The sequence below is a fragment of the Scleropages formosus genome, chromosome 23 (genome assembly GCF_900964775.1).
Source record: "Scleropages formosus chromosome 23, fSclFor1.1, whole genome shotgun sequence".
NCBI classification, from domain to species: Eukaryota; Metazoa; Chordata; class Actinopteri; order Osteoglossiformes; family Osteoglossidae; genus Scleropages; species Scleropages formosus.
The window spans coordinates 11089368-11112968 of NC_041828.1; the positions used below are offsets into that span (position 1 = coordinate 11089368).

Sequence of the window (23601 nt, forward strand, 5' to 3'; positions counted from 1 at the left end):
GGTTCCTTAACTTAACGAACAAACGTAAGTCAGAAATTATCTGCAGTAATGGGCAATGTTTCAAAAAAAAACTATTAACCTATGCAGGTAGACATCGATTGCATTGGTTCAACTACCAAAACATCTTAGAAAATGTGTGAAGGGAATGCATTTAAAAAATATAAATAAAAAGAAGACATTTGTATCTTAAAGTCATAACTGGACTGTTTGTACCTTGTGGAACCAGAGTACTAAGATGAATAGTAATAATTAACAGTACTACCATTAATATTAATGGTATATTAATTAATGGTATTCATTATGACACTAACAATGGGCTAACAAAGGTGTAAAGACTCGCTGCACTCAGAATGGCCCAAACTGAATTTGCCTGTTGTTCCTCCACAGTGGCTGGCGTGAGCGAGGCCTACGAGGACGCTGCCAACTGCTTGTGGTTGCTCACCAACTCCAAGCCTTGTGCCAACTGCAAGTCGCCAATTCAGAAGAATGAGGGCTGCAACCACATGCAGTGTGCTAAGGTAAGACACAAGCTTTTCATGTGCGGTCACAACAACGCTCTTGTCTCAGTGCCCAATGGGTAAGAAGGGTGTCGTCACGGAGTCTAATTATAATGTTTCGTGGCAGGTAGTTACTTGGGGGATGGAAAGGAATCGTTTGGATCGTTTTTCTTCAGCACAAAAAGGCTTGTGCCATCGAACATGAATTACAGGTTGAAACTGCATAATAGCGTTTGATGTGAAAAATGGGTGTGGGTATAAGTTAAATGATCTGAAAAGAAAGGAATTTTTTCCACTGTAACTGGGTGTGTGACTTGTAATTGGTTGTCAAAATGAAGCTATTTGTGGTAATATTAAAAACAGTCATAAAAACAGTAAAATTAAAGAGTAGAGCCATAGCCCATTCCAGCTTTTAACTTTTTCCTTGATAACATTTCTTGGGAACATTTTTGCTGTGTGACCAGACAAACCTGCTTAAAAGTTTTGGATGAAGCTAGAGAAAGAGGAACAGATTTAAATTTAAATTTCTCACATAACTAAAGTTACGTACTGAAAAACTTGAATTATCGTGAAAAGACACATCCTTGTGCAGTTTTCCTCCCCACCTCAGTAAATTCTGTTTATATCTATCCATTATCAACAACCAGGGTTGCGGTGGTTCGCAGCCTATTCCAGAAGCAGAAGGTGTGAGCCAGGGTTCATTGTAGAGCACAATTTCACACAAGCTCACTCGTGTCTCACACACAAAGGGCAATTTAGAGTAACCAGTTTACCTGAAACACCTGTCCTTGATTTGTGGTAGGAAACCAGATCACACATTGGAAATCCATGTGAATACAGTGGGAGCATGCAGACAGTTGAATTTGACCAAAACCAAAGCCCAGAAGCTGTGTGGCAACCTTCTGTACCACTGTTCTAACCTTATTTTGTAACTCGGTGTCTTGGTCACAGACAGGTTTTTCTCTAAAGCAGTTCAAGAGAAGGGCAGCACTGAAGTGGGGGCACTAACTTGAGGCTGGGTTCTCTTGGCGAGGGCAGCGCTTATAGGGACCTTGTTGAAACTGAGCCTGTGCCACACAGGAATCTGTCAGAGTGAGTCAGTTCAGTAGGGAAGCATGGACCACCACGGCTGCCAGCAGCAGGGCGCCAACTTAATGCACCGCCTGCACAACATTACATCTGCGGAGTCGGTGTCAGCAATGTATACACATGGGGGGGCGATGAAAGAGGGCCATGAAAAGGATGCTGTCTGAGAGAAGAAATAAGGCGGAGAACAGAGATAGGGAGGCCTGTAGTATTTTCTGAATTTAGATCTTTTCGGCATCTCAAACTTGTGGTGCATTCATTGATATATGTTAAAGTCCCACACACACAATGTTTACAACCGCTTAGCGAGCCGGACCCTAACCCAGCAACACAGGGTGCATGACTGAAGGGGGAGGGGACACACCCGGGACGAGACGCCAGTCCGCCACACGGCACCCCCCAAACAGGACTTGTGCCCCTGGAAAAGACCAACTGTTGAATTTCCAATGGACTTTGATTGACTTTGACCACAATTCTCTGTGTCTCTGTGACTGGCTACCTTAGCATACTAGGGCAACAGCTGGCAACACCATGTCTTTCACATGGAGGACCAGGGTTTGAATCCTTGCTCCTGCTGTAGCACCCTTAAGCAAGGTACTTAGACTGAATTGAGACAGTAAAAATGACCCTGCTGTGTAAATGGGTAAATTACTGTAAGATGTAAGCTGCTTTCGAGAAAACCATGAGATAAACAAACAGCAGGCTTTTTTTAAAATCAGAAAGGACACTTCATGATCCAGTAATCGGTAGGCATTGGTGCATTGCTTGTGATGATCTTAGCAATCTTAGCATCTTGTTTTGTTTTCATTTGTTGTCTCTGGGGTTGTAAATACCCTTTACACAGAGGCTATCGATACCAACGGATGTATTGAATTAACACTGGGTACTCTCCTTTGAATGTGTCGCTGTAAATTAGATAAAAGCAGTCTGCCCAAACAAGCTCCCGACAAATCATGAGTCATAGCGGCAAAATGCTTCCAAGAACCCAGAATTTCCATTTTCGTGAGTTGTGCTGATGGCGCAAGAGATGCGACTTCACCGTAATCTGGAGAATAGGCTGTCGTTCTGTGAGGCAGCATGGGAAAGGATGGGGCAAAGGCTTGGGGTATCAGAAATCCAGAGCCGCCATGAGCAGGTTCCCATACTACCTCCCTATCTGTGTACATGAGAAGGGATTTAATGAGTTTTGCAGAGGGACTGATCTCTGGCACCACCTGATTCTGTTCCGATCCCACTTTGCAGTATGCCTTTACCTGCATAAATCTATTCAGTGTCAATTTTCAATTTGAATTCCTTACAGCCCATTTCTGACAGATCTGCATTAGCTAGGGCCCAAGTGTTACCACACCATTTAACTCTGTACTTGCAAGGAGCTGTCGCTTTCATAGTCTAGAATTTAATGGATGGCTTCAATTTTCACCACCTTAAGAAGCCGTAGGGATTTAGAGACTTAGTTGCTTTGAACTGGTGTACTGAATAACACAAGGAATTTAAACCAGCCGGTGCTCATTCAGAAATATTCATCATAACAGATGAGTAGGTACAATGTAACAAAGTTTGAAGAAAATATAAATACTACATAAACAATACCATTGTTTACAGGAATGTCTGTGTGCAAATGTAATATGAGCACACTACTGCTTTACACACAGATGAGGATAAAATGTGCAGACAGTTGAACAGCAGGATTTTAAAGAAGTGAATGAGTTCCTGGTTTTTTTTTTTTTTTTTCCTCCCCCCCTCAAAATGTTTGATGTAATGGCAGGTTACAGTCCAGTTAAAGAAACGTGGTTCTTATTACAGATTGAAGGATTATAGAATTGATCCACACAACCCATCTAGAGCAAGCCCTTGCTGTGTGTGGTGCTATATGCGCTACGTGTGTGGTACGTATGATGCGGTCCTCCCACCCCTCTCTGTGTGTGTGCCTGCAGTGCAAGTATGACTTCTGCTGGATCTGTCTGGAGGAGTGGAAGAAGCACAGCTCGTCCACAGGGGGCTACTATCGCTGCACGCGCTACGAGGTCATCCAGCAGGTGGAGGAGCAGTCGAAGGAGATGACTGTGGAGGTTAGTAGAGCACGGCCGTCTTCAGCACTTTTGTGTCCTGCCTCACTTCCACTTGACCGTGTACAGGGCAGACAGCGCACACGTCCCACTTTCCCCAGAATATTCTGCTGTTTAGTCCTGTTATTGGTCTTCATCTTTCCTACTCCTCCGTGATTTAGTTATCGGTGTAGGATTTGCCTGAGTGAATGCAAAGACTGGCCCTGTAGCTCATTGTCCCAGTGCTAAAATTAGCAGCATGTGGCACATCAAGAGTGTATTTCTGTGCAGCTTAGTCTGAACATTGAGCCTTCCATTGTAGCTGAAGGAAGTAGTGTTCTTTTCTCTGAGCCAGGAGCATTGTGTCTTTTCCAGGCTGAGAAGAAGCACAAGAGCTTCCAGGAGCTTGACCGCTTCATGCACTACTACACACGTTACAAAAACCACGAACACAGCTACCAGGTTAGTATCTCAGACCTAGCACCTACCGGTAAACTGTAACCTTATATTGACCCTTCCAAACATTCTGTTCCTGTCTCACTGTCCCTGCCACCCACAATTCAGCTGGAACAGCGTCTCCTGAAAACAGCCAAAGAAAAGATGGAACAGCTGAGTAGAGCCTTCAGTGGACGTGAGTCATGATTGTTTTCATTGTCGTGGTACTACGGATGGTGTTGAGGGTGGAGGAGTGGGCGCAGTGGGCCTGAGCCCAGTTTTCCGCTCTCCCCAGGTGAGGGCACACCCCCTGACACTACGTTCATCGAAGACGCCGTGCACGAGCTCCTCAAGACCCGGCGCATCCTCAAGTGCTCTTACCCTTACGGCTTCTTTCTGGAACCCAAAAGCACAAAGAAAGAAATATTTGAACTTATGCAGGTACCTGAATACCCATCCACCCATCCATCCATCCTCAGTAACCACTTATTAGGAGGGGGTTGTAGTGGTCCAGAGCTCATCGTGGAGGAACAGAAGCAAATTCATCCCAGGCATATTCTGATGTCAGTGTTTGCTCTTTGAGAAACTCCGGCTAGTTTTGATGTCAGGTTATTTTTTCCCTTACTTGGCTGTTGCATCTCCCTCAGACTGATCTAGAGATGGTGACGGAAGACCTCGCTCAGAAAGTCAACCGGCCTTACCTCCGCACCCCCCGCCATAAGATCATCCGTGACACCTGCCTGGTCCAGCAGAAGAGGCAGGAGTTCCTGGCTTCTGTGGCCCGAGGTGTGGCACCCAATGATTCCCCAGAGGCCCCACGTCGCAGGTGAGCTGCCCCATTCAGTCTCATCCTTGAGAAATGGCCTTCATCGACTGCATCAGAGCTTTGGGGCAGATGCATTTAGTGTAACTATTAATGCTGTCCAAGCCCTAAAGCTAACTTACAGCCATGTTGTTTTAGGAGACAGTGGGCAGCAGGTTGTTACTTTTTATGTGTCCCTTAGACCTTTACTGCCCTTGACTTACCCAGCCTGGCAATTTCAGGCAGATAAGGCATGAAATTGCAAACGCTATATAAGGATATGAAAGGCGTTGGCATGCAACACTAATTTGTTATGATGTTTATGATGGAGATTGCCATCCTGAACTCAGACTATAGAAATATGACATGTAATGTACTGTAATATGATATGTACTGTAAAATATTACTTAACCGGAGAAAAACAGCAGTACAGAAAATTGAAACTGTAGGCCATTTTATATATAATACATAGTGGCAAGGTGGTCTAGTGGTTAGATTGTCTGAGTTGGCCATCTACTGTAGGTGTTGGTTTGAATTTGGTTCAGGATAAGATTTCACTGTTATACTTGTATTGACATCAGGGGATGTAGTGCTTACAGCTGTCTCCTTGCAAAAGAAGGGCCTATGTTTGAATTTCACCACTTGCTGTTGTACCCTCTAGCAAGATTCTTAGCTGAAATTGATACAGTAGAAACTACACAGCTGTATAAATGGGTAAGTCGTAGCAAGAAGCTACAGTAAATGTACAAACCTACATTATAGATTACCTTGGACAAAGGCATAAGCTCAATACTGGTTAGTAAACACTTTTAAGACCTCAAACATCAAGCTATTTTAGGAAATACAAATAAAGTTGTTCTGAACTGTTCTCTGTCTGCCTTTATGAGTACTAGAATCACAAATGAAAGTGCATAGCTCCTCTCCTCAGTTTATAGAACACATACGAATCCTTACTTGCCTCCAAGGAGTACATCTTGGCATTTGAACCCTTCTTGCAGACAGTACTAAGTGTTAATACATGTTCTGTCTTCTTTGTTTTACCATACGAGCACTGAGACAGCTGTTGGTGTTATGGCAATTGGGACAGTGTGACAGCCTCCCTCCAGTGTTTTGATAGAGGAACCGTCATTATGGATTCAAATAAGTAGTTCAGACTGAGAATAACCCCAACAAATAAAACAGGCCGAACCCTTTGAATTCTCCACCTGTTCAATTTTTTGTTTCCAAAAGGAGCGCCATGCTGTCTTTGTTGCTTGACTGTGTATTTGCCCCCACAGTTTTGCTGGTGGAACATGGGACTGGGAGTACTTAGGTTTTGCCTCCCCAGAGGTAAGCGCACAGTCACGTTTACTGTTTCCATGTGAAATCTGCTGTTGCTTAGACCACACTGTCGTGTTCACCGTTAGACGTGGAGCACGTGACTGCAGTGAAGTGCATGTGTTGAGACACTAGAATGCCTAACCCTGTTGCTACTGGAAGGCCTCTCAGTCTCACTCTGTTCTAACCTAAAGATCCTGGCGAATCAATCAGTTCTTGGAGGGAATGATCAAACAGAGAGCTATCAAAGCTCAGGAGGGCAGCAGCAGGTACTTTGTCAGTACTTTCATACCAAAAAGTGAATTTAAAACTTTTTTTTTTCTAAATCATATACAAAACATGAATTGCCATTTCCCTCATATTCCTTTTATTTATTTTTGTAGTACATTTCTTCAGCTCATGCAAATTACTGGAAGATCTGTTACAACAGATGACTGTTTCATGTAGTACCTAAACATGGCTCAGTACCCCATTACCACTGGAGCTCTGAGGAGGTTGATTGCGGTTAGAACTATGGTACAGTTCTGTTTCTCCCATTCTGCTTTACTCATTGGTTCCACACCTTTATGCCTCTCTTCTCAAATCTACAATACTTGTAAAAAGTTTGAGTACATCTGGGAGATACATTTATGGGAGGAACTGGACAGAAGAGTAAAAGCAAAGCAACCCACACGTGCCCTGCATCTGTAGGGACTGCCGCAGAAGAGTCGGGGGACACGTCTGCTGATTTCCCGATCAGACTTGTTCACCAAATGTCTCAGGAGAGTAGTTTAAAGCAAGTGTACTCAAACTTTTAGTTTTTTGTTTAACTTGGTAAGCAGTTTACTGACATGTCACCGTGAATTTGTACACCGAGACAGGAGATTGTTTGCTGGTAAGCTTAGAGAACCTTCTCATCTGGTTCCTCCTGGAGAGGAGAAGCTGATAAGAGGTGGAGGGGGACCTGGTGTTTCTTAGCAGTGTCAGTTTCTCCCCTTCCAGCTGTCATAGTTGAGAACAGAAATTGCTAATGGATCTTGTTGTGCATATAGCACTTTCCACTGAAAGTCAGCTGTTTGATCTGCTCTTTTCCATCTGAATGGATGTGTAAGCTTGCAAAGTGGCATTCTTTTATTCAGCTGACTGAGGCCACCTTGAAAAGGCAATGAAATCAACATCTAGTTTGGGAAACCATAAATAACCCAGAAATGCAGCAGGTGGGTTTCATGAGGGTAACAGTGGTATGAATACTGAGGAGCCTGAATTTTTCTTGAAGATAAAACATGTAATTTTGTCATTCATTTTTTTCTATAATTTTTATTTACCATATCATCTTTGGAATTGCAAGAAATCACGTAGTGCCCCTGTTTTCTAGGCGGTTCAAATTCCTCCTCATTGTCAGGAAACAGTGTCAGTCATCCTTATTAGTGAGCGCCCAGGTTACCTGTAGTACCTGTGAATGTGTTGCAGTGGAGTGATCCATCTTTATAGCCCAGCAGTGGAAATGGGGTATGGCCAGTACAAGCTTTTGGACTAACTTTATGCACAACTAAATATTAAGGCAGGATATTATCCTCAAAAAGTGCACCTCTTGTATCCACTTAAAACCTGGCAACATGAAAAACTATTAGTTATCTCAGAATATTTTCATAAAATATTAAATGGTATTTGGAGTTGTTTGGCTGCTTCATTAATTTATTAACAAGTAGTCCTCAACTTATGACATGCGACTTAAGGTGAACTGGACTTAAAATGGGCATCCAACCAATCTTGTTCAATTTTTTTTCCTTCTTTTAACAATTGCTAGAAAGCAAAAACATAAATATTGTAACGATGCGAAAAAGCAAAGCAGAATTACAAATGAAAGTAAAAATAGTAGTGTAAGAAATATTATATAGTATGTGCAGTATTATATATTAGTATTATTTAACATGAATAATTTGTGCATTTAGTAACATGTGGCAGTGCCCTCTTATACATTGTACCATATTACTATTATTTGTTTATATATCCTTATTGTTTATATAATATAGTATAAGGGAGTTTGTGACTTAGCCATAAGTCGACTCGCAAAGAGGTTGGCAGAACAGAAACCAGTCATAAGTTGAGGATCACCTGTATTTATGTAGCATCACAATGATCCATGCATTAATTGGAAAGCAGCAACTGCTACTCTCTGTAGGCTAAATTATTTTGAATGTTTTGTGGGGAATTTTTTTTTGTTATTGTTTTGTTTTCAGCTCAACAAATCAGAACAAAAAAATCTGTTGCTACTTCAGTGTTTGTCTTATTTTATGGAAAACAAAAGCCCAAGGCTTGAAAGAATCTCAGGACTTCCTCTTCATGAAGAAACATGTAATAAAAGCATTCAAAAGTTCAGTGACATCTTGTGGGGGGGAGAAACAGTCTAACCCTATGATATGTAAAGACAGTACCTTGGATGGCCTTCAGTGCTTTAAAAGACTAATCTGAAAAATTTGATTGGGCTCTCTGGTATGAACAGTGAGTTCTGTTTTTTTTTTTTTTTTGCCTGAGTGCTGACCATATTAAGTCAGGATGCTGTGTAATAGGCTGAATACTCATGTTACAGCTCCATAAATAACATTCTGCGTAATAACCAGTCTGAGAAAGATTTCCCACATTTGTTCTCTGTCAGGCTGCAGTGTGTCATATTCTGTGCATATCATTTGGTGTTGTCTGTCTGTCTTTAAAGGAAGATGTATTTATCTGTGTACGTTGTGATGTACATTGAAACTATGCACGAAAAGTAATTGTTCTCCCATTCCAAGCAGTTTTTAAGATGAACTAGCTTTGATATTAGATTTGTGTTAGATATAAGATGTCGTTAACTGGACACCTTGAGTATTTCCTTAAAACAAATGATTGTTACTAGAATGCAGAGCTGAATATAATTATTCACATTATATTAACAAATATGAATTATATAGTATGTGTAGATTGTTCTGAAATCCATTTTCAAGTGGATTAAAACCTATTCATGCAATTCCACATTCATTTAAGATATGAAGAAGCATCTATTTCCAGATTTACTCATTTGTTGTGCAACTCATTTTGACATGCCTGCCGAAATGTACGGTAATGTCTGTAATGTTTGTATTTATTAAGTTGCAGCATGATCTAGCAATATGTATAGAAATATCAGACCTCATTTTACAATGCTTGCTACACAATGTGTCAGACTGTTCTTACTGATATTGTTAATCAAGTAGATATTGAGTGAACATGAATAGAGGGGAAAACATCTTAGTTTTCTTAAATTAGCATTAAATCAGAAGTGGAAATTTTTGTGGCATTCCATTCATAGTCTGGAGCACTGGGTGCTGCGTCCTCGTGCTCTCTGCCTTACGTTGGGGTCTCCAGGCATGGGGCCGAATGACTTGTGCACTATGCCCTTGCAGGAGTATGCTGAGTTCCAGCACCGGCGGCGCCACAGGCAGAGGCGGCGCGGAGACATACACAGCCTGCGCAGCAGTACCCCAGAACCCGATGACCCTGGCGAGAGCATTCTGGGTGCGAGCCAGATATGGGGAGGGGTGAATAGGATGTACTGATGATGAGCAAATGGTTTGATCAAATCAAATTGAATGACTAGATAATACATCTTTTTAAGTTCACAGTTTCTGAATGAGGCTTGTAAACCCTATGGAAAAGGCCATTTCCTAATTCAAGTTTATGGGGTTCATTTTGTGTGTAGTTTCTCCCCTAGATCAGGGGTATCACACTTAATTCTTGAAGGGCCATTTAACATATCAGTTGCAATTTTTAAATAATTTTTTAAATCTCTTTTCAGAGTTGAAGGCTAATTAAAGTAACTGAGATGGTTACAGTGACCTCTACATATACATGGGACCTGCCAGTAACTCACTTTGATGTTCCTGCAGTAGAAATCCTCAGGATATCTTTAGTGAGGCATAATACATCAGCTCTCCCAGTCTCTTTCTAGCTGCTCAAGACCTCTAACATTTGCTTATCTTTTTACACAGACGCCCAGGATGGAGGCAGCAGTCGGAGACATGGTCCCACCATGGTGAGTTGAGCTCATTGGACAAATCTCCTACCACTCAACATGTACCACTGTACCACGAGCAGGTTCTCTGAAATCTCATTATGTTCATAGCTTTGCCTGTAGCTCTTTTATTACCCTTTGATGTAACCTTGCAGAGGTTATATAAGTTGTCTTAATTGCTTTGTTCCAGGGCCTTCGCTCTCTTGATGAGGACGACCCCAATATTCTGCTGGCCATCCAGCTGTCTCTGCAGGAATCTGGCCTAGCCATGGGTGGAGACACCCAGGAGTTTCTCAATAACGAGGCCTCCTTGGGGGCAATTGGCACCTCTCTGCCATCCAGGCTGGAGCCTGCCCCCCACAGCATTGAGGTGCCCCGGGCTGCCATGAGCAGCTCTGAGTTGCTGGAGTTGGGGGACAGCCTCATGAGGCTGGGCAACGCAAGCACTCAGTATACCCCTGAGCACTTTAGCAACCTGCAGTCCTTTGGGGAACCTCCGGGGGGCTTGTTTTCATCATCCAGTGACACAGACTCGGCTTGCCATGACCCCTCTGCCAACGCCAATTTGCTGGGCAACATCATGGCATGGTTCCATGACATGAATCCCCAGAGCATTGCACTGATCCCCTCTGCCTCCTCAGAGCCTGATTTGGATGTCCAGGGTTCTAATGTGGGACCCAAAGAAAGTCTGGAACCCCAAACGGAGCTCCGAGAAGAGGGGGAAGAGGATCTGAGGAAAATGGTGCAGAGCCCTCCATGTCCCACCGGGGAGGACACAGAACCGATAAGGCCCACCCAGTTGGAGTTGGAGGGCGTGGTTGCCGTGGCTGGGCCAGACACGGAGCCGGACGGAGGCGAGACTTACTGTAGCGGTGATTTCAGTCACACCAATGTCCCTGAATGTGACTCTGATCCCAACCACCAACAATGCAGCAGCGCCTCCCCTGACTGGGAGGAACAAGTGCACCTGGTGTGAGAACTGACAGAGCCCAACCAGTCTAGGAAGCAGATGAGTATCTTTGGCAGCAGTTGCAGAGTAAGAGGAATGTTGTTTATGGTAGCGCAACGGAGGAGTTCCTTTGTGAAGGAGACAGAGAAATTGTTTTGAAATAAAGATACCTAAGGTTAGTGGATGTTGTAGACAGTTAAAATCTGAAAGATCCTTGTAATCCATTGCAGTAGAATTTGTAACTGGCACATTCTTAAACATGCTGGTTTGGAAAGGACAAAGGAAAAAATTATCTGATGATTAAGTTAGTTCATTTTTTGGAAGTGTTGCTTTTTGCAAATATGTGAAAGGTTAGAACGTGAGTTCACCGTCATCCAAGTGCATTTCTTTCCCTTTTTGACAACTGCTCTGACAGCACCTGCTTTTTCCTTATGGCTTTTGACATCATAGCGAGTTTACGGTGGCCAGCTTTGGGGTGGAGTGGAGCCCGCCAGCGATAGAAGGGCCGGCAGCTGTGGTGTTCCAACCAAGGTTGGCGCCGGAGCAGTAGTCTCATTCCGTTGATTCCTACCTGCCTAATTTTGTATGAAAAGGTGCCAAATTGTATGTAGTGTGAGCGTTTCTGTACGCTACCCGACAAGCACCATGCGAATAACATGCAAATCGTGCCTGCATTGCTGAGAACCAATCACATTTATTCCCCCCCTTCCCTTCATTAACCATTACTAGATGATGAATATTCACCTGTGATGTAGAGAATGTGAATATAGGCAAGCTGTTATGACAGATCTTTTAAATTACTACAATCAAAGTAGGAATGGAGATGAGCAAGACGTATTACAAATGCAATCAAATATTTATAATTTATTTTCCATAACCTAAGCACTGTAAAAAAAAAAAAAAAAAAAAAAAAAAAAAAAGCCTCTTACTATTTGAAAATGTAAAATTCATCTGGAATATGAATTTGCCGCTCAGGAAGGGGCTGTACCTTGAAGCGGTTCTACAAAATTCATCACCGTGCCTTTATGTGAACTTTTTTTATTATTTAATTGCTGCATCTCATGAGTACTTACTCAGCTCTTGTTGTGGTAAATCCTGTTCATTAACAAAACTAACAAAAAGGGTTCCAAACCTTAACATAAATGCATTTTTATATTAATTTTTAGGCTGTCTTTTGCTTGTTAGATTATTTCTATGACATTTTTAAAGCAACATAGCATATAGATTTAATATAACTATAGTGAACCAATGCATTGTGGATCACGTTTGGTTTTGTTACAATTCATTTGTACACATTTAAAAAAAAAAAAAAAAAAATTCATCAGTTCCACTTCATTTGGGTATGCACAGAAAGAATGTTACCTGGAGGGTAGTGCTAGAGATCAGCAAACTGTACCTTGTTCAGCTGTTTATTTTCATGTGACAATAAATGGCTGCGATGACACTAAGAAGTAGTGGCATGGTATAAATATATGAATAACACTTTAAATTATTTATTTCAAGCTAAAATTCCCTGATGAAATGTTACCTTCAGGTGTATTGTTAAATTATGAAAACTAAATAATTGGATTTTTGTCTTTTTTAATGTGGCAAAATATAGAGACTCAAGGTTTTTCTCAAGGTTTCACTTTTAAAATTTGGTCTTTTTCAAAACAGGTTTGTGGCTGTACTAAATTTACCGTCATCTGTTACATAGAACAGCAACAAAAAAAAGTGTCTTTCGGAAGTGAAGCTGTGTTAAGAGTACTGTGATGGAGTCTGTGAACATTGTAGGACCTTCTGTTTTGTACATCAATATTTAAGTTGTGGAGTTCAACCATTGTCGACTTCTGTGAAAACAGTATGCTGTGCATGAGAAGGATCATACAAAAATAGCATTTCCTTGATACTTAATTTGACCAGTCAAGGGAAGTTAATAATAAAAAAAAAAAATAAAAAAATTGGCAAACCTGTTTTATAACCCACTGAAATTTTCTTTTGTAAAGCAAGATAACATTGAATGCAATTTGCACTTTCATAATATATACTTGATACATTCCCAGTTTATATGGAAATAAGCAATGTTTGATGTCTGGCCAATAAATGAAAGTATCGGTTGAGGTTTACTCTTAATAAAAATTGTGTAAAAGTTGCACTGTAAATGCTTTTGACTAATTTTGAATTTTATTCTGTGATGGAAAATGTAATTGAATCCATGTTTTTTTTTTTTTTTTTTTGGTTTAATGAAGGCAATTTTATTTTTGGTTTTTACACAGAAGATGTTTTGGGCATTACTAAAGTGTGTACAATTGTGTAACCTGCATATCTGGCACACCCCCCCCCCCCCCCCCGAGAGGTGTAGTAATTCACCTGGCTGGAGTGGTTGTTTCCAGGTGGCACAGGTAAGTACTGTTTCTTATGGCTCTAGCAACACGATGGCACAGCAAGTAGTGCTGGTATATTTCAGCAGCTGGGTGGTGCAAAAGGAGATGGGTTCAATCTCTGCTCAGTCTGTGTGGGTTTCCTCCGGGTGCTCTGGTTTCCTCCCACACTTCAAAGACATGCTGTTCTGGTTCCCCCATAGTGTGTGTGACAGAGAGAGTGTGTTCCACTGATGCATGGATGAGTGTATCTGCGAGTGACCTGATGAATAAGGTGTGTGGGCTGATAACTACATAGTATCCATTGGAAGTAGCTTTGACGAAAAGCGTCTGCTAAATAAATGTAAATATAGAAGCGTGGTGTACGGATGTGAGCCGCTGTCGGCCATGGTAACTGTAGGTGTTAAGTCAGTCCTCCCACCGGTGGAGGCGCACGCGTCTCCCCTCTTCGGCGACTCCGCCTTTTACTCCTCTTGTTAGCGTGCAGTTCCGCTTGTCGTTTGTTTACGCGACGAATGGGAGGAGCAGAGATGTGTCGCTACCGCTTTGTGTCGTTTATCAGAAAACTTAAAAATAAGGCAAGCTGTCGGTAATTCGCATATCTTAACGTCCTCCTCCTACAGGTATTCAAGTGTCATACGTCGGTTGGTGGACGCACACGGTGCAGCTGCCTAGCTTTTCAGTTTGCTAGCTGCTCTGGCATCTCCTGTCAGCCGTGTGCTCAGCGTTAGTTACGTCGTTACGCGGCCGACATGCCACTCGGTTTGAAGCCGTGCTGCGCTGTTTGCAAGACAAATACGTCTTCAATGTGGAAGAAAGGAAGCCAGGGAGAAATACTGTGTAATAGCTGTACGGGAAAAAGCAGCACGGCTGGTGGCACAGGACCCGCCGTGGCCTCCAGCGCCCAGCAGAATAATGGCGGTGGGAAACAGGTTCGCGAGGATTATTACACGCGGTTTTTTTTTCTTTTTTTGAATAAATCCTTATATAAAATGCAGACTTAGCAAACTGGTTTTCCTTGTTTGTAGTCTAAGCAGGAGATCCACAGGAGATCAGCAAGACTGAGAAGCACGAAGTACAAGGCGCCCGCCTCGGAGAAGAAGGTGTCCACAAAGGGGAAGGGCCGCAGGCACATCTTTAAGCTCAAAAACGTAAGCAAGATGACGTCATCACTACCACTACTTTTGATTGATTCTATGCATGTACACAGTCGAGGTTCCATGGGAAGTAGTCAGCAAGGATTTGGACTAACCTAAACGTTCGTGAATCAATGTAAGGTTGGAGGTCAAGAATTACGTATCGTCATATACTCCACTAAAAAATACCCACCTCTTTTTAAGTTTGTACAGTGCATTGTCATTTTGCATGAAAACATAAGTAACAAAAATATTCTGTTTCCATTTCAGCCAATTAAGGCTCCAGAATCGGTAGCTACAATTATCACATCCGAATCCGTTTTTTATAAGGTAGGTGTATTAAAAATACCGTTCTGCTGCAAGGAGGACCTGTTGTTGGGCTAATTGAGAACTTGATGATTTGATTAGATGGAAGGCATGCGTATATGGAATGGCTGAGCTGCCCCCAAGTTGGTGGTAGTGCCCTTGAGTCTTGAATGTTTTTTTTAAATAGATTTTTGCATTTGTCTGGATCTAGGGTGTGTATTTTCAGATAGGAGATGTCATCAAAGTAATCGATGAGGAAGATGGGAAGCCATACTATGCTCAGATTCGGGGATTTGTTCAAGACCAATACTGTGAGAAAAGTGCAGCGTTGACGTGGCTTTTACCAACACAGGCCAGTCCCAAAGATCAGTTTGACCCAGGAACATATATAATAGGTGGGTGACTTTGAATATTACACATGCAAGATGCTTCTGTAACTTCAGTCCTATTAATGTTGTATTGCTAAAACAGTGATCATGTACATGTTTTCCCTTACCCTTGTCAAATGTAGTACAGATGCAAATGAGGTGCAGCGTGGCTGTTACAGTTCATTATTATTATAGTCCTGAAAAGCTTTATTTCAACAATGCATTTGATAAAGACTGATGCAACTTCTAAACTGCACCATTAGTGTTCCACCTCTTGGTTAGACTGGCTCACACCATCCGTGTCTAAATAAGAGCAAACGCCTAACTTTCAATTTGATTCATTTCAGGACCAGAGGAAGATCTACCAAGAAAAATGGAGTACCTCGAGTTTGTTTGTCATGCTCCTTCCGAGTATTTCAAATCCAGAAGTTGTCCATTTCCTACTCTTCCTAGTCGTCCAGAGAAAGGCTATATTTGGACACATATTGGTCCCACGCCAGTGACTGCGCTTAAGGAATCTGTGGGCAGCGGTACTTAGATGAATGCTGATACAGGGGACTGCAGCTTTTAAACAAAGCTGCAACCAAGAGGATGTTGTCAATTGGAACCTAGTGGTTCAGCAAACTGTATACTACTGTAATTCTACAGATGTTGGGGTTTTTTTTTTTTAAAAAAAGCCCTCTCAAGACATTAAATGCAAATAAAAGGTGTTCATCTTCAATCACATGTGACTTCATGTACAGCAGAGTCAGATTCTTTCGTTGGTCCACATTCCAGGACAGAATTATTCTGACAATAATAATGGAGAAAAAAAAAATCACAGAAAAAAAGTAATAAAATTGGTTTTCTGGTGTTAAAAATGGGTTTCTTGGGTTACTTGTGGTTTTGCTTTTGGAGGTAGGTAAATATGGCCTGAAACACAGACTATACTTACTTGCGTCTAAATGTTGACAATTCAGTCAACTCTTGGTTTTGTCAAGGAACTGCATTAAAATGCATGGAAACAACCTAGACGGTTCAGGAAACATGCTATTATCACCATAAACCACATTTTCAGGTAAGTATGGGCTACTGTCAAATATGGCCTGAAACAATACAGACTATACTTACTTGCGTCTAAATGTTGACAATTCAGTCAACTCTTGGTTTTGTCAAAGAAACGCATTAAAATGCATGGAAACAACCGAAACAGATCAAGAAACATGCTATTATCACCATAAATCAAATTTTAGGGTAAATATGGGCTACTGTCAAATTTGACCCGAAACAACAAAGAGTATGGACTTACTTGCGTCTAAATGTTGACAATTCAGTCAACTCTTGATTTTGTTAAGGAAACGCATTAAAATGCACGGAAACAACCGAAACGGATCAAGAAACATGCTATTATCACCATAAATCAAATTTTAAGGTAAATACTGGCTATGCGGGGGGGGGGGGTGCGGTAGCGCAGTGGGTTGTACTGGGTCCTGCTCTCCAGTGGGTCTGGGGTTCGAGTCCCGCTTGGGGTGCCTTGCGATGGACTGGCGTCCCCTCCCCCTCCGGCCTTACGTCCTGTGTTGCCGGGTAGGCTCCGGTTCCCCGCGACTCCATATGAGACAAGCGGTTCTGAAAATGTGTGTGTGTACTGGCTATGCTCAAGAATGACCCAAAACAACAAAGACTTATGTCTAAATGTTGACAATTCAGTCAACTCTTGGTTTTGTCAAAGAAACGCATTAAAATGCATGGAAACAACCGAAACAGATCAAGAAACATGCTATTATCACCGTAAATCAAATTTTAAGGTAAATACGGGCTACTGTCAAATTTGACCCGAAACAACAAAGAGTATAGTCGTATGTCTAAATGTTGACAATTCAGTCAACTCTTGGTTTTGTCAAGGAACTGCATTAAAATGTATGGAAACAACCCAGACGGTTCAAGAAACATGCTATTATCACCATAAACCACATTTTCAGGTAAGTATGGGCTACTGTCAAATATGGCCTGAAACACAGACTATACTTACTTGCGTCTAAATGTTGACAATTCAGTCAACTCTTGGTTTTGTCAAAGAAACAACCGAAACGGATCAAGAAACATGCTATTATCTATCACCATAAATCAAATTTTAAGGTAAATATGGGCTACTGTCAAATTTGACCCGAAACAACAAAGAGTATGGACTTACTTGAGTCTAAATGTTGACAAGTCACTCAACTCTTGATTTTGTCAAGGAAATGCATTAAAATGCATGGAAACAACCCAGACGGTTCAAGAAACATGCTATTATCACTATAAACCACATTTTCAGGTAAGTACGGGCTACTGTCAAATATGGCCTGAAACAATACAGACTATACTTACTTACTTACTTGTGTCTAAATGTTGACAATTCAGTCAACTCTTCGTTTTGTCAAAGAAGCGCATTAAAACGCACGGAAACAACCGAAACGGATCAAGAAACATGCTATTATCACCATGAATCAAATTTTAAGGTAAATACTGGCTACGCTCAAGAATGACCCGAAACAACAAAAACTATAGACTTACTTGCGTCTAAATGTTGACAATTCAGTCAACTCTTGGTTTTGTCAAGGAAACGCATTAAAATGGACGGAAACAACCGAAACAGATCAAGAAACATGCTATTATCACCGTAAATCAAATTTTAAGGTAAATACGGGCTACTGTCAAATTTGACCCGAAACAACAAAGAGTATAGACTTACTTACTTACTTATCCATCCATCCATTCATCTTCCTCCGCTTTTATCCGGGTCGCGGGGGCAGCAGTCCGAGCAGAGTCCTCCAGACTTCCCTCTCCCCGCACACCTCCTCCAGTTCCTCTGGGGGAACCCCAAGGCGTTCCCAGGCCAGCCGGGAGACATAGTCTCTCCAACGTGTCCTGGGTCTGCCCCGAGGCCTCCTCCCAGTGGGACAAGCCCGGAACACCTCCCCAGGGAGGCGTCCAGGAGGCATCCGGAACAGATGCCCGAGCCACCTCAACTGGCTCCTCTCGATGCGGAGGAGCAGCGGCTCTACTCCGAGCTCCTCCCGGGTGACCGAGCTCCTCACCCTATCCCTAAGGGTGCGCCCAGCCACTCTGCGGAGGAAACTCATTTCTGCCGCTTGTATCCGCGATCTCATTCTTTCGGTCATGATCCAGAGTTCATGACCATAGGTGAGGGTAGAAACGTAGATCGACCGGTAAGTTGAGAGCTTCGCCTTACGACTCAGCTCCCTCTTCACCACAACAGACCGGTACAATGACCGCATTACTGCGGACGCCGCACCGATCCGTCTGTCAACCTGCCGCTCCATTTTTCCCTCACTCGTGAACAAGACCCCGAGATACTTAAACTCCTCCACTTGAGGGAGCAACTCCCCCCTAACCCGGAGGGGGCAATCCACCTTTTTCCGACTGAGAACCATGGCCTCGGATTTGGAGGTGCTGATTCTCATCCCCGCCGCTTCGCACTCGGCTGCAAACCTCCCCAGTGCACGCTGCAAGTCTTAACTTGATGAAGCCAACAGGACCACATCGTCCGCAAAAAGCAGAGACGAGATCTCGCGGCCACCAAAACAGACACCCTCCGTTCCCTGACTGCGCCTAGAAATTCTGTCCATAAAGATAATGAACAGAATAGGTGACAAAGGGCAGCCCTGGCGGAGTCCAACATGCACCGGGAACAGGTCTGACTTACTGCCAGCAATGCGAACCAAGCTCCTACTCCGGTCATACAGGGAACGAACAGCCCGTAGCAACGAGCCCCAAACCCCATAATCCCGAAGTACGCCCCACAGGATGCCACGAGGGACACGGTCGAATGCCTTCTCCAGGTCCACAAAACACATATGGACTGGTTGGGCAAACTCCCACGAATCCTCCAGCACCCTAGTGAGGGTATAGAGCTGGTCCAGTGTTCCACGGCCAGGGCGAAAACCGCATTGCTCCTCCTGAATCCGAGGTTCGACGATCGGTCGGATTCTCCTTTCCAGTACCCTGGCATAGACTTTCCCAGGGAGGCTAAGGAGTGTGATCCCCCGGTAGTTGGAACACAATCTCCGGTCCCCCTTCTTAAAAAGAGTGACCACCACCCCGGTCTGCCAGTCCAGAGGCACCGTTCCCGAACTCCACGCGATGCTGCAGAGGCGTGTCAGCCAAGACAGCCCCACAACATCCAGAGACTTGAGAAACTTGGGGCGGATCTCATCCACCCCCGGAGCCTTGCCACCGAGGAGTTTTTTGACGACCTCAGCAACTTCAGCCAGGGTAATGGACGAGTCCCCCTCCGAGTCCCCAGCCTCAGCTTCCTCTACGGAAGGCGTGTCGGAGGGATTGAGGAGATCCTCAAAGTACTCCTTCCACCGCCCGAGAACATCCTCAGCTGAGGTCAGCAGCGCACCACTTCCACTGTAAACAGTGTTCGTGGAACACCGCTTCCCCCCTCTGAGTCGCCGGACGGTTTGCCAGAATCTCTTTGAGGCCGACCGAAAGTCTTCCTCCATGGCCTCACCGAACTCCTCCCAAGCCCGAGTTTTTGCCGCGGCGACTGCCAGAGCCGCGCTCCGTTTGGCCCGTCGGTACCTGTCAGCTGCTTCAGGAGTCCCATGAGCCAGCCAGGCCCGATAGAACTCCTTCTTCAGCTTGACGGCATCCCTTACTTCCGGTGTCCACCACCGTGTTCGGGGATTGCCGCCGCGACAGGCGCCGGAGACCTTATGGCCGCAGCTCCGAACCGCCGCCCCGACAATGGAGGCGCGGAACATAGTCCATTCAGACTCAATGTCCCCCACCTCCCTCGGGACCTGGTTGAAGCTCTGTCGGAGGTGGGAGTTGAAGACCTCTCTGACAGGGGCCTCCGCCAAACGTTCCCAACAGACCCTCACTATGCGTTTGGGCCTGCCAGGTCTGTCCAGCTTTTTCCCCTGCCATCGAATCCAACTCACCACCAGGTGGTGATCAGTTGACAGCTCAACACCTCTCTTCACCCGAGTGTCCAAGACATATGGCCGAAGGTCAGAAGAAACGACTACAAAGTCGATCATTGACCTCCGACCTAGGGTGTCCTGGTGCCAAGTGCACTGATGGACACCCTTATGCATGAACATGGTGTTCGTTATGGATAAACCGCGACTAGCACAGAAATCCAATAACAACTCACCGCTCGGGTTCAGATCAGGGAGGCCGTTCCTCCCAATCACGCTCCTCCAGGTATCACTGTCGCTGCCCACGTGGGCGTTAAAGTCCCCCAGTAGAACGACAGAGTCCCCAGTGGGAGCGCTTTCCAGCACGCCCCCCAGGGACTCTAAAAAGGCCGGGTACTCTACACTGCCGCTAGGCGCATAAGCACAAACGACAGTGAGAGACCGTTCCCTGACCTGAAGGCGTAGGGAGACATCCCTCTCATTCAAGGGGGTAGACTCCAACACATGGCAGCTGAACTGGGGGGCTATTAATAAGCCCACACCAGCCCGCCGCCTCTCACCTTGGGCAACGCCAGAATAGTGGAGAGTCCACCCTCGATCGAGGAGAGTGGTTCCAGAACCCAAGCTGTGAGTGGAAGTGAGCCCGACTATATCTAGACGGTATCTCTCAACTTCCCGCACCAGCTCAGGCTCCTTCCCCGCCAATGAGGTGACATTCCAAGTCCCAAAAACCAGAGTTGGCGCCCGAGGTTTGGGTCGGCCGGGCACTCGGCCCCGACCACCGCCCAAATCGCAATGCACTGGCCCCTTACGGTTTCTCCGGCAGGTGGTGAGCCCACCGAAGAGCGGCTCCACGTCATGGCTTCGGGCTGAGCCCGGCCAGGCCCCGTGGGCATAGACCTGGCCACCAGGCGCTCGCATGCGAGCCCCCCCGCCGAGGCCTGGCTCCAGGGTGGGGCTCCGGTGACCCCATACCGGGCGGGGTAAACGAAAGCCTTGATTTTTCCTTCATAAGGGGTTTTTGAACCGCGCTTTGTCTCGTCTGTCATCCAGGACCTGTCTGCCATGGGAGACCCTACCAGGGGCATATAGCCCCAGACAACATAGCTCCGGGACTCATTCAGGCACTCAAACCCCTCCACCACGGTAAGGTGGCGGTTCACGGAAGAGTACTTACTTACTTACTTACTTACTTGTGTCTAAATGTTGACAATTCAGTCAACTCTTGGTTTTGTCAAGGAAACGCATTAAAATGCACGGAAACAACCGAAACGGATCAAGAAACATGCTATTATCGCCAGAAACCAAATTTTAAGGAAAGTACTGGCTACGCTCAAGAATGACCCGAAACAACAAAGAGTATAGACTTACTTACTTACTTGAGTCCAAATGTTGACAATTCACTCAACTCTTGATTTTGTCAAGGAAACGCATTAAAACGCACGGAAACAACCGAAACGGATCAAGAAACATGCTATTATCACCATAAATCAAATTTTAAGGTAAATACGGGCTACTGTCAAATTTGACCCGAAACAACAAAGAGTATAGACTTACGTACTTACTTGAGTCTAAATGTTGACAAGTCACTCAACTCTTGATTTTGTCAAGGAAATGCATTAAAATGCATGGAAACAACCCAGACGGTTCAAGAAACATGATATTATCACCATAAACCACATTTTCAGGTAAATACGGGCTACTGTCAAATATGGCCTGAAACAACACAGACTATACTTACTTACATACTTACGTCTAAATGTTGACAATTCAGTCAACTCTTGGTTTTGTTAAGGAAACGCATTAACATGCACGGAAACAACTGAAACGGATCAAGAAACATGCTATTATCACCATAAACCAAATTTTCAGGTAAGTACGGGCTACTGTCAAACATGGCCCTAACCCTAACCCTAAACCCTTACCCTAACCCTAACCCCTAACCCTGACCCGTAACCCATAACCCCTAAACCCTAACCCTACCCTAACCCTAAGCCCTAAAGCTTACCCCAAACCGTAACCCTATACCCTAACAAAAGCCGACCCCAAACCCGAACCCCTAACCCCTAAACCTAAACCCTAACCTAACGCAAACCATAACCCACCTCCAGCCAAAGCCCAGCCTCCGGCCATGACCCCACCTCCAGCCCTAACCCTAGCTCCCAGCTGAACTCTGGCTGCTGTGCAAGCCACAGCGCCGGCCCCGCAGAAAGCCGAAACTCTTAGGCGGGCTCCAGCACTTGCCCTAGCCCGAACCCTAACCCTAGCTCCAGCCTTAACCCTACCTCCAGGCATAGCCCAGGCTCCGGTCGTGACCCGATCTCCAGCCCGAACCCTAGCTCCGAGCTGAACTCTGGCTGCTGCGCAAGCCACAGCGCCGGCCCCGCAGAAAGCTGAAACTCTTGGGCGGGCTCCAGCACTTGCCCTAGTCCGAATCCAAACCCTAGCTCCAGCCTTAACCCCACCTCCAGCCATCGCCCAGGCTCCGGCCTTGACCCTATCTCCAGCCCGAACCCTAGCTCCCAGCTGAACTCTGGCTGCTGCGCAAGCCACAGCGCCGGCCCCGCAGAAAGCTGAAACCCTTAGGCGGGCTCCAGCACTTGCCCGAGTCTGAACCCTAACCCTAGCTCCAGCCTTAACCCGACCTCCAGCCATAGCCCAGGCTCCGGCCTTGACCCTATCTCCAGCCCGAACCCTAGCTCCCAGCTGAACTCTGGCTGCTGCGCAAGCCACAGCGCCGGCCCCGCAGAAAGCTGAAACCCTTAGGCGGGCTCCAGCACTTGCCCTAGTCTGAACCCTAACCCTAGCTCCAGCCTTTAACCCACCTCCAGCCATAGCCCAGGCTCCGGCCTTGACCCTATCTCCAGCCCGAACCTAGCTCCCAGCTGAACTCTGGCTGCTGCGCAAGCCACAGCGCCGGCCCCGCAGAAAGCTGAAACCCTTGGGCGGGCTCCAGCACTTGCCCTAGTCCGAACCCTAACCCTAGCTCCAGCCTTAACCCCACCTCCAGCCATAGCCCAGGCTCCGGCCTTGACCCTATCTCCAGCCCGAACCCTAGCTCCCAGCTGAACTCTGGCTGCTGCGCAAGCCACAGCGCCGGCCCCGCAGAAAGCTGAAACCCTTAGGCGGGCTCCAGCACTTGCCCTAGTCTGAACCCTAACCCTAGCTCCAGCCTTTAACCCACCTCCAGCCATAGCCCAGGCTCCGGCCTTGACCCTATCTCCAGCCCGAACCCTAGCTCCCAGCTGAACTCTGGCTGCTGCGCAAGCCACAGCGCCGGCCCCGCAGAAAGCTGAAACCCTTAGGCGGGCTCCAGCACTTGCCCTAGTCCGAACCCTAACCCTAGCTCCAGCCTTAACCCCACCTCCAGCCATAGCCCAG

At 45.2% G+C, this 23601-nt stretch overlaps 2 protein-coding genes across 6 annotated transcripts in view; both read left to right on the forward strand.

Moving 5' to 3' along the window:
• LOC108933411 (ankyrin repeat and IBR domain-containing protein 1-like) overlaps nucleotides 1–13069 on the forward strand; it is a 43465-nt gene extending 30396 nt beyond the window's left edge. For 3 of the 4 annotated variants that reach the window (XM_029248228.1, XM_029248227.1, XM_029248230.1), the window contains 11 exons: nucleotides 388–518; nucleotides 3518–3652; nucleotides 4004–4090; nucleotides 4193–4259; nucleotides 4359–4504; nucleotides 4711–4889; nucleotides 6143–6194; nucleotides 6377–6451; nucleotides 9581–9692; nucleotides 10166–10209; nucleotides 10379–13069. In XM_029248228.1, coding sequence (XP_029104061.1) covers nucleotides 388–518; nucleotides 3518–3652; nucleotides 4004–4090; nucleotides 4193–4259; nucleotides 4359–4504; nucleotides 4711–4889; nucleotides 6143–6194; nucleotides 6377–6451; nucleotides 9581–9692; nucleotides 10166–10209; nucleotides 10379–11164 — 1814 coding nt within the window. In that variant the 3' untranslated portion in view covers nucleotides 11165–13069. The remainder of the gene's footprint in view (nucleotides 1–387; nucleotides 519–3517; nucleotides 3653–4003; nucleotides 4091–4192; nucleotides 4260–4358; nucleotides 4505–4710; nucleotides 4890–6142; nucleotides 6195–6376; nucleotides 6452–9580; nucleotides 9693–10165; nucleotides 10210–10378) is intronic. The other variant, XM_029248229.1, reaches the window with a different exon arrangement.
• Nucleotides 13070–14012: 943 nt separating this feature from the next.
• Nucleotides 14013–16139, forward strand: gatad1 (GATA zinc finger domain containing 1). Of its 2 annotated transcripts, none has more exons than XM_018750333.2 (5): nucleotides 14013–14429; nucleotides 14526–14648; nucleotides 14904–14963; nucleotides 15166–15334; nucleotides 15655–16139. In XM_018750333.2, the coding sequence occupies exons 1-5, from the start codon at nucleotides 14250–14252 to the stop codon at nucleotides 15843–15845; spliced, it is 723 nt and encodes a 240-aa protein (XP_018605849.1). In that variant the 5' UTR covers nucleotides 14013–14249; the 3' UTR covers nucleotides 15846–16139. The 2 variants fall into 2 exon arrangements, with proteins under 2 accessions (XP_018605849.1, XP_018605848.1); XM_018750332.2 differs by having other exon boundaries at nucleotides 15151–15334; nucleotides 15655–16136.
• Nucleotides 16140–23601: the final 7462 nt, after the last annotated feature.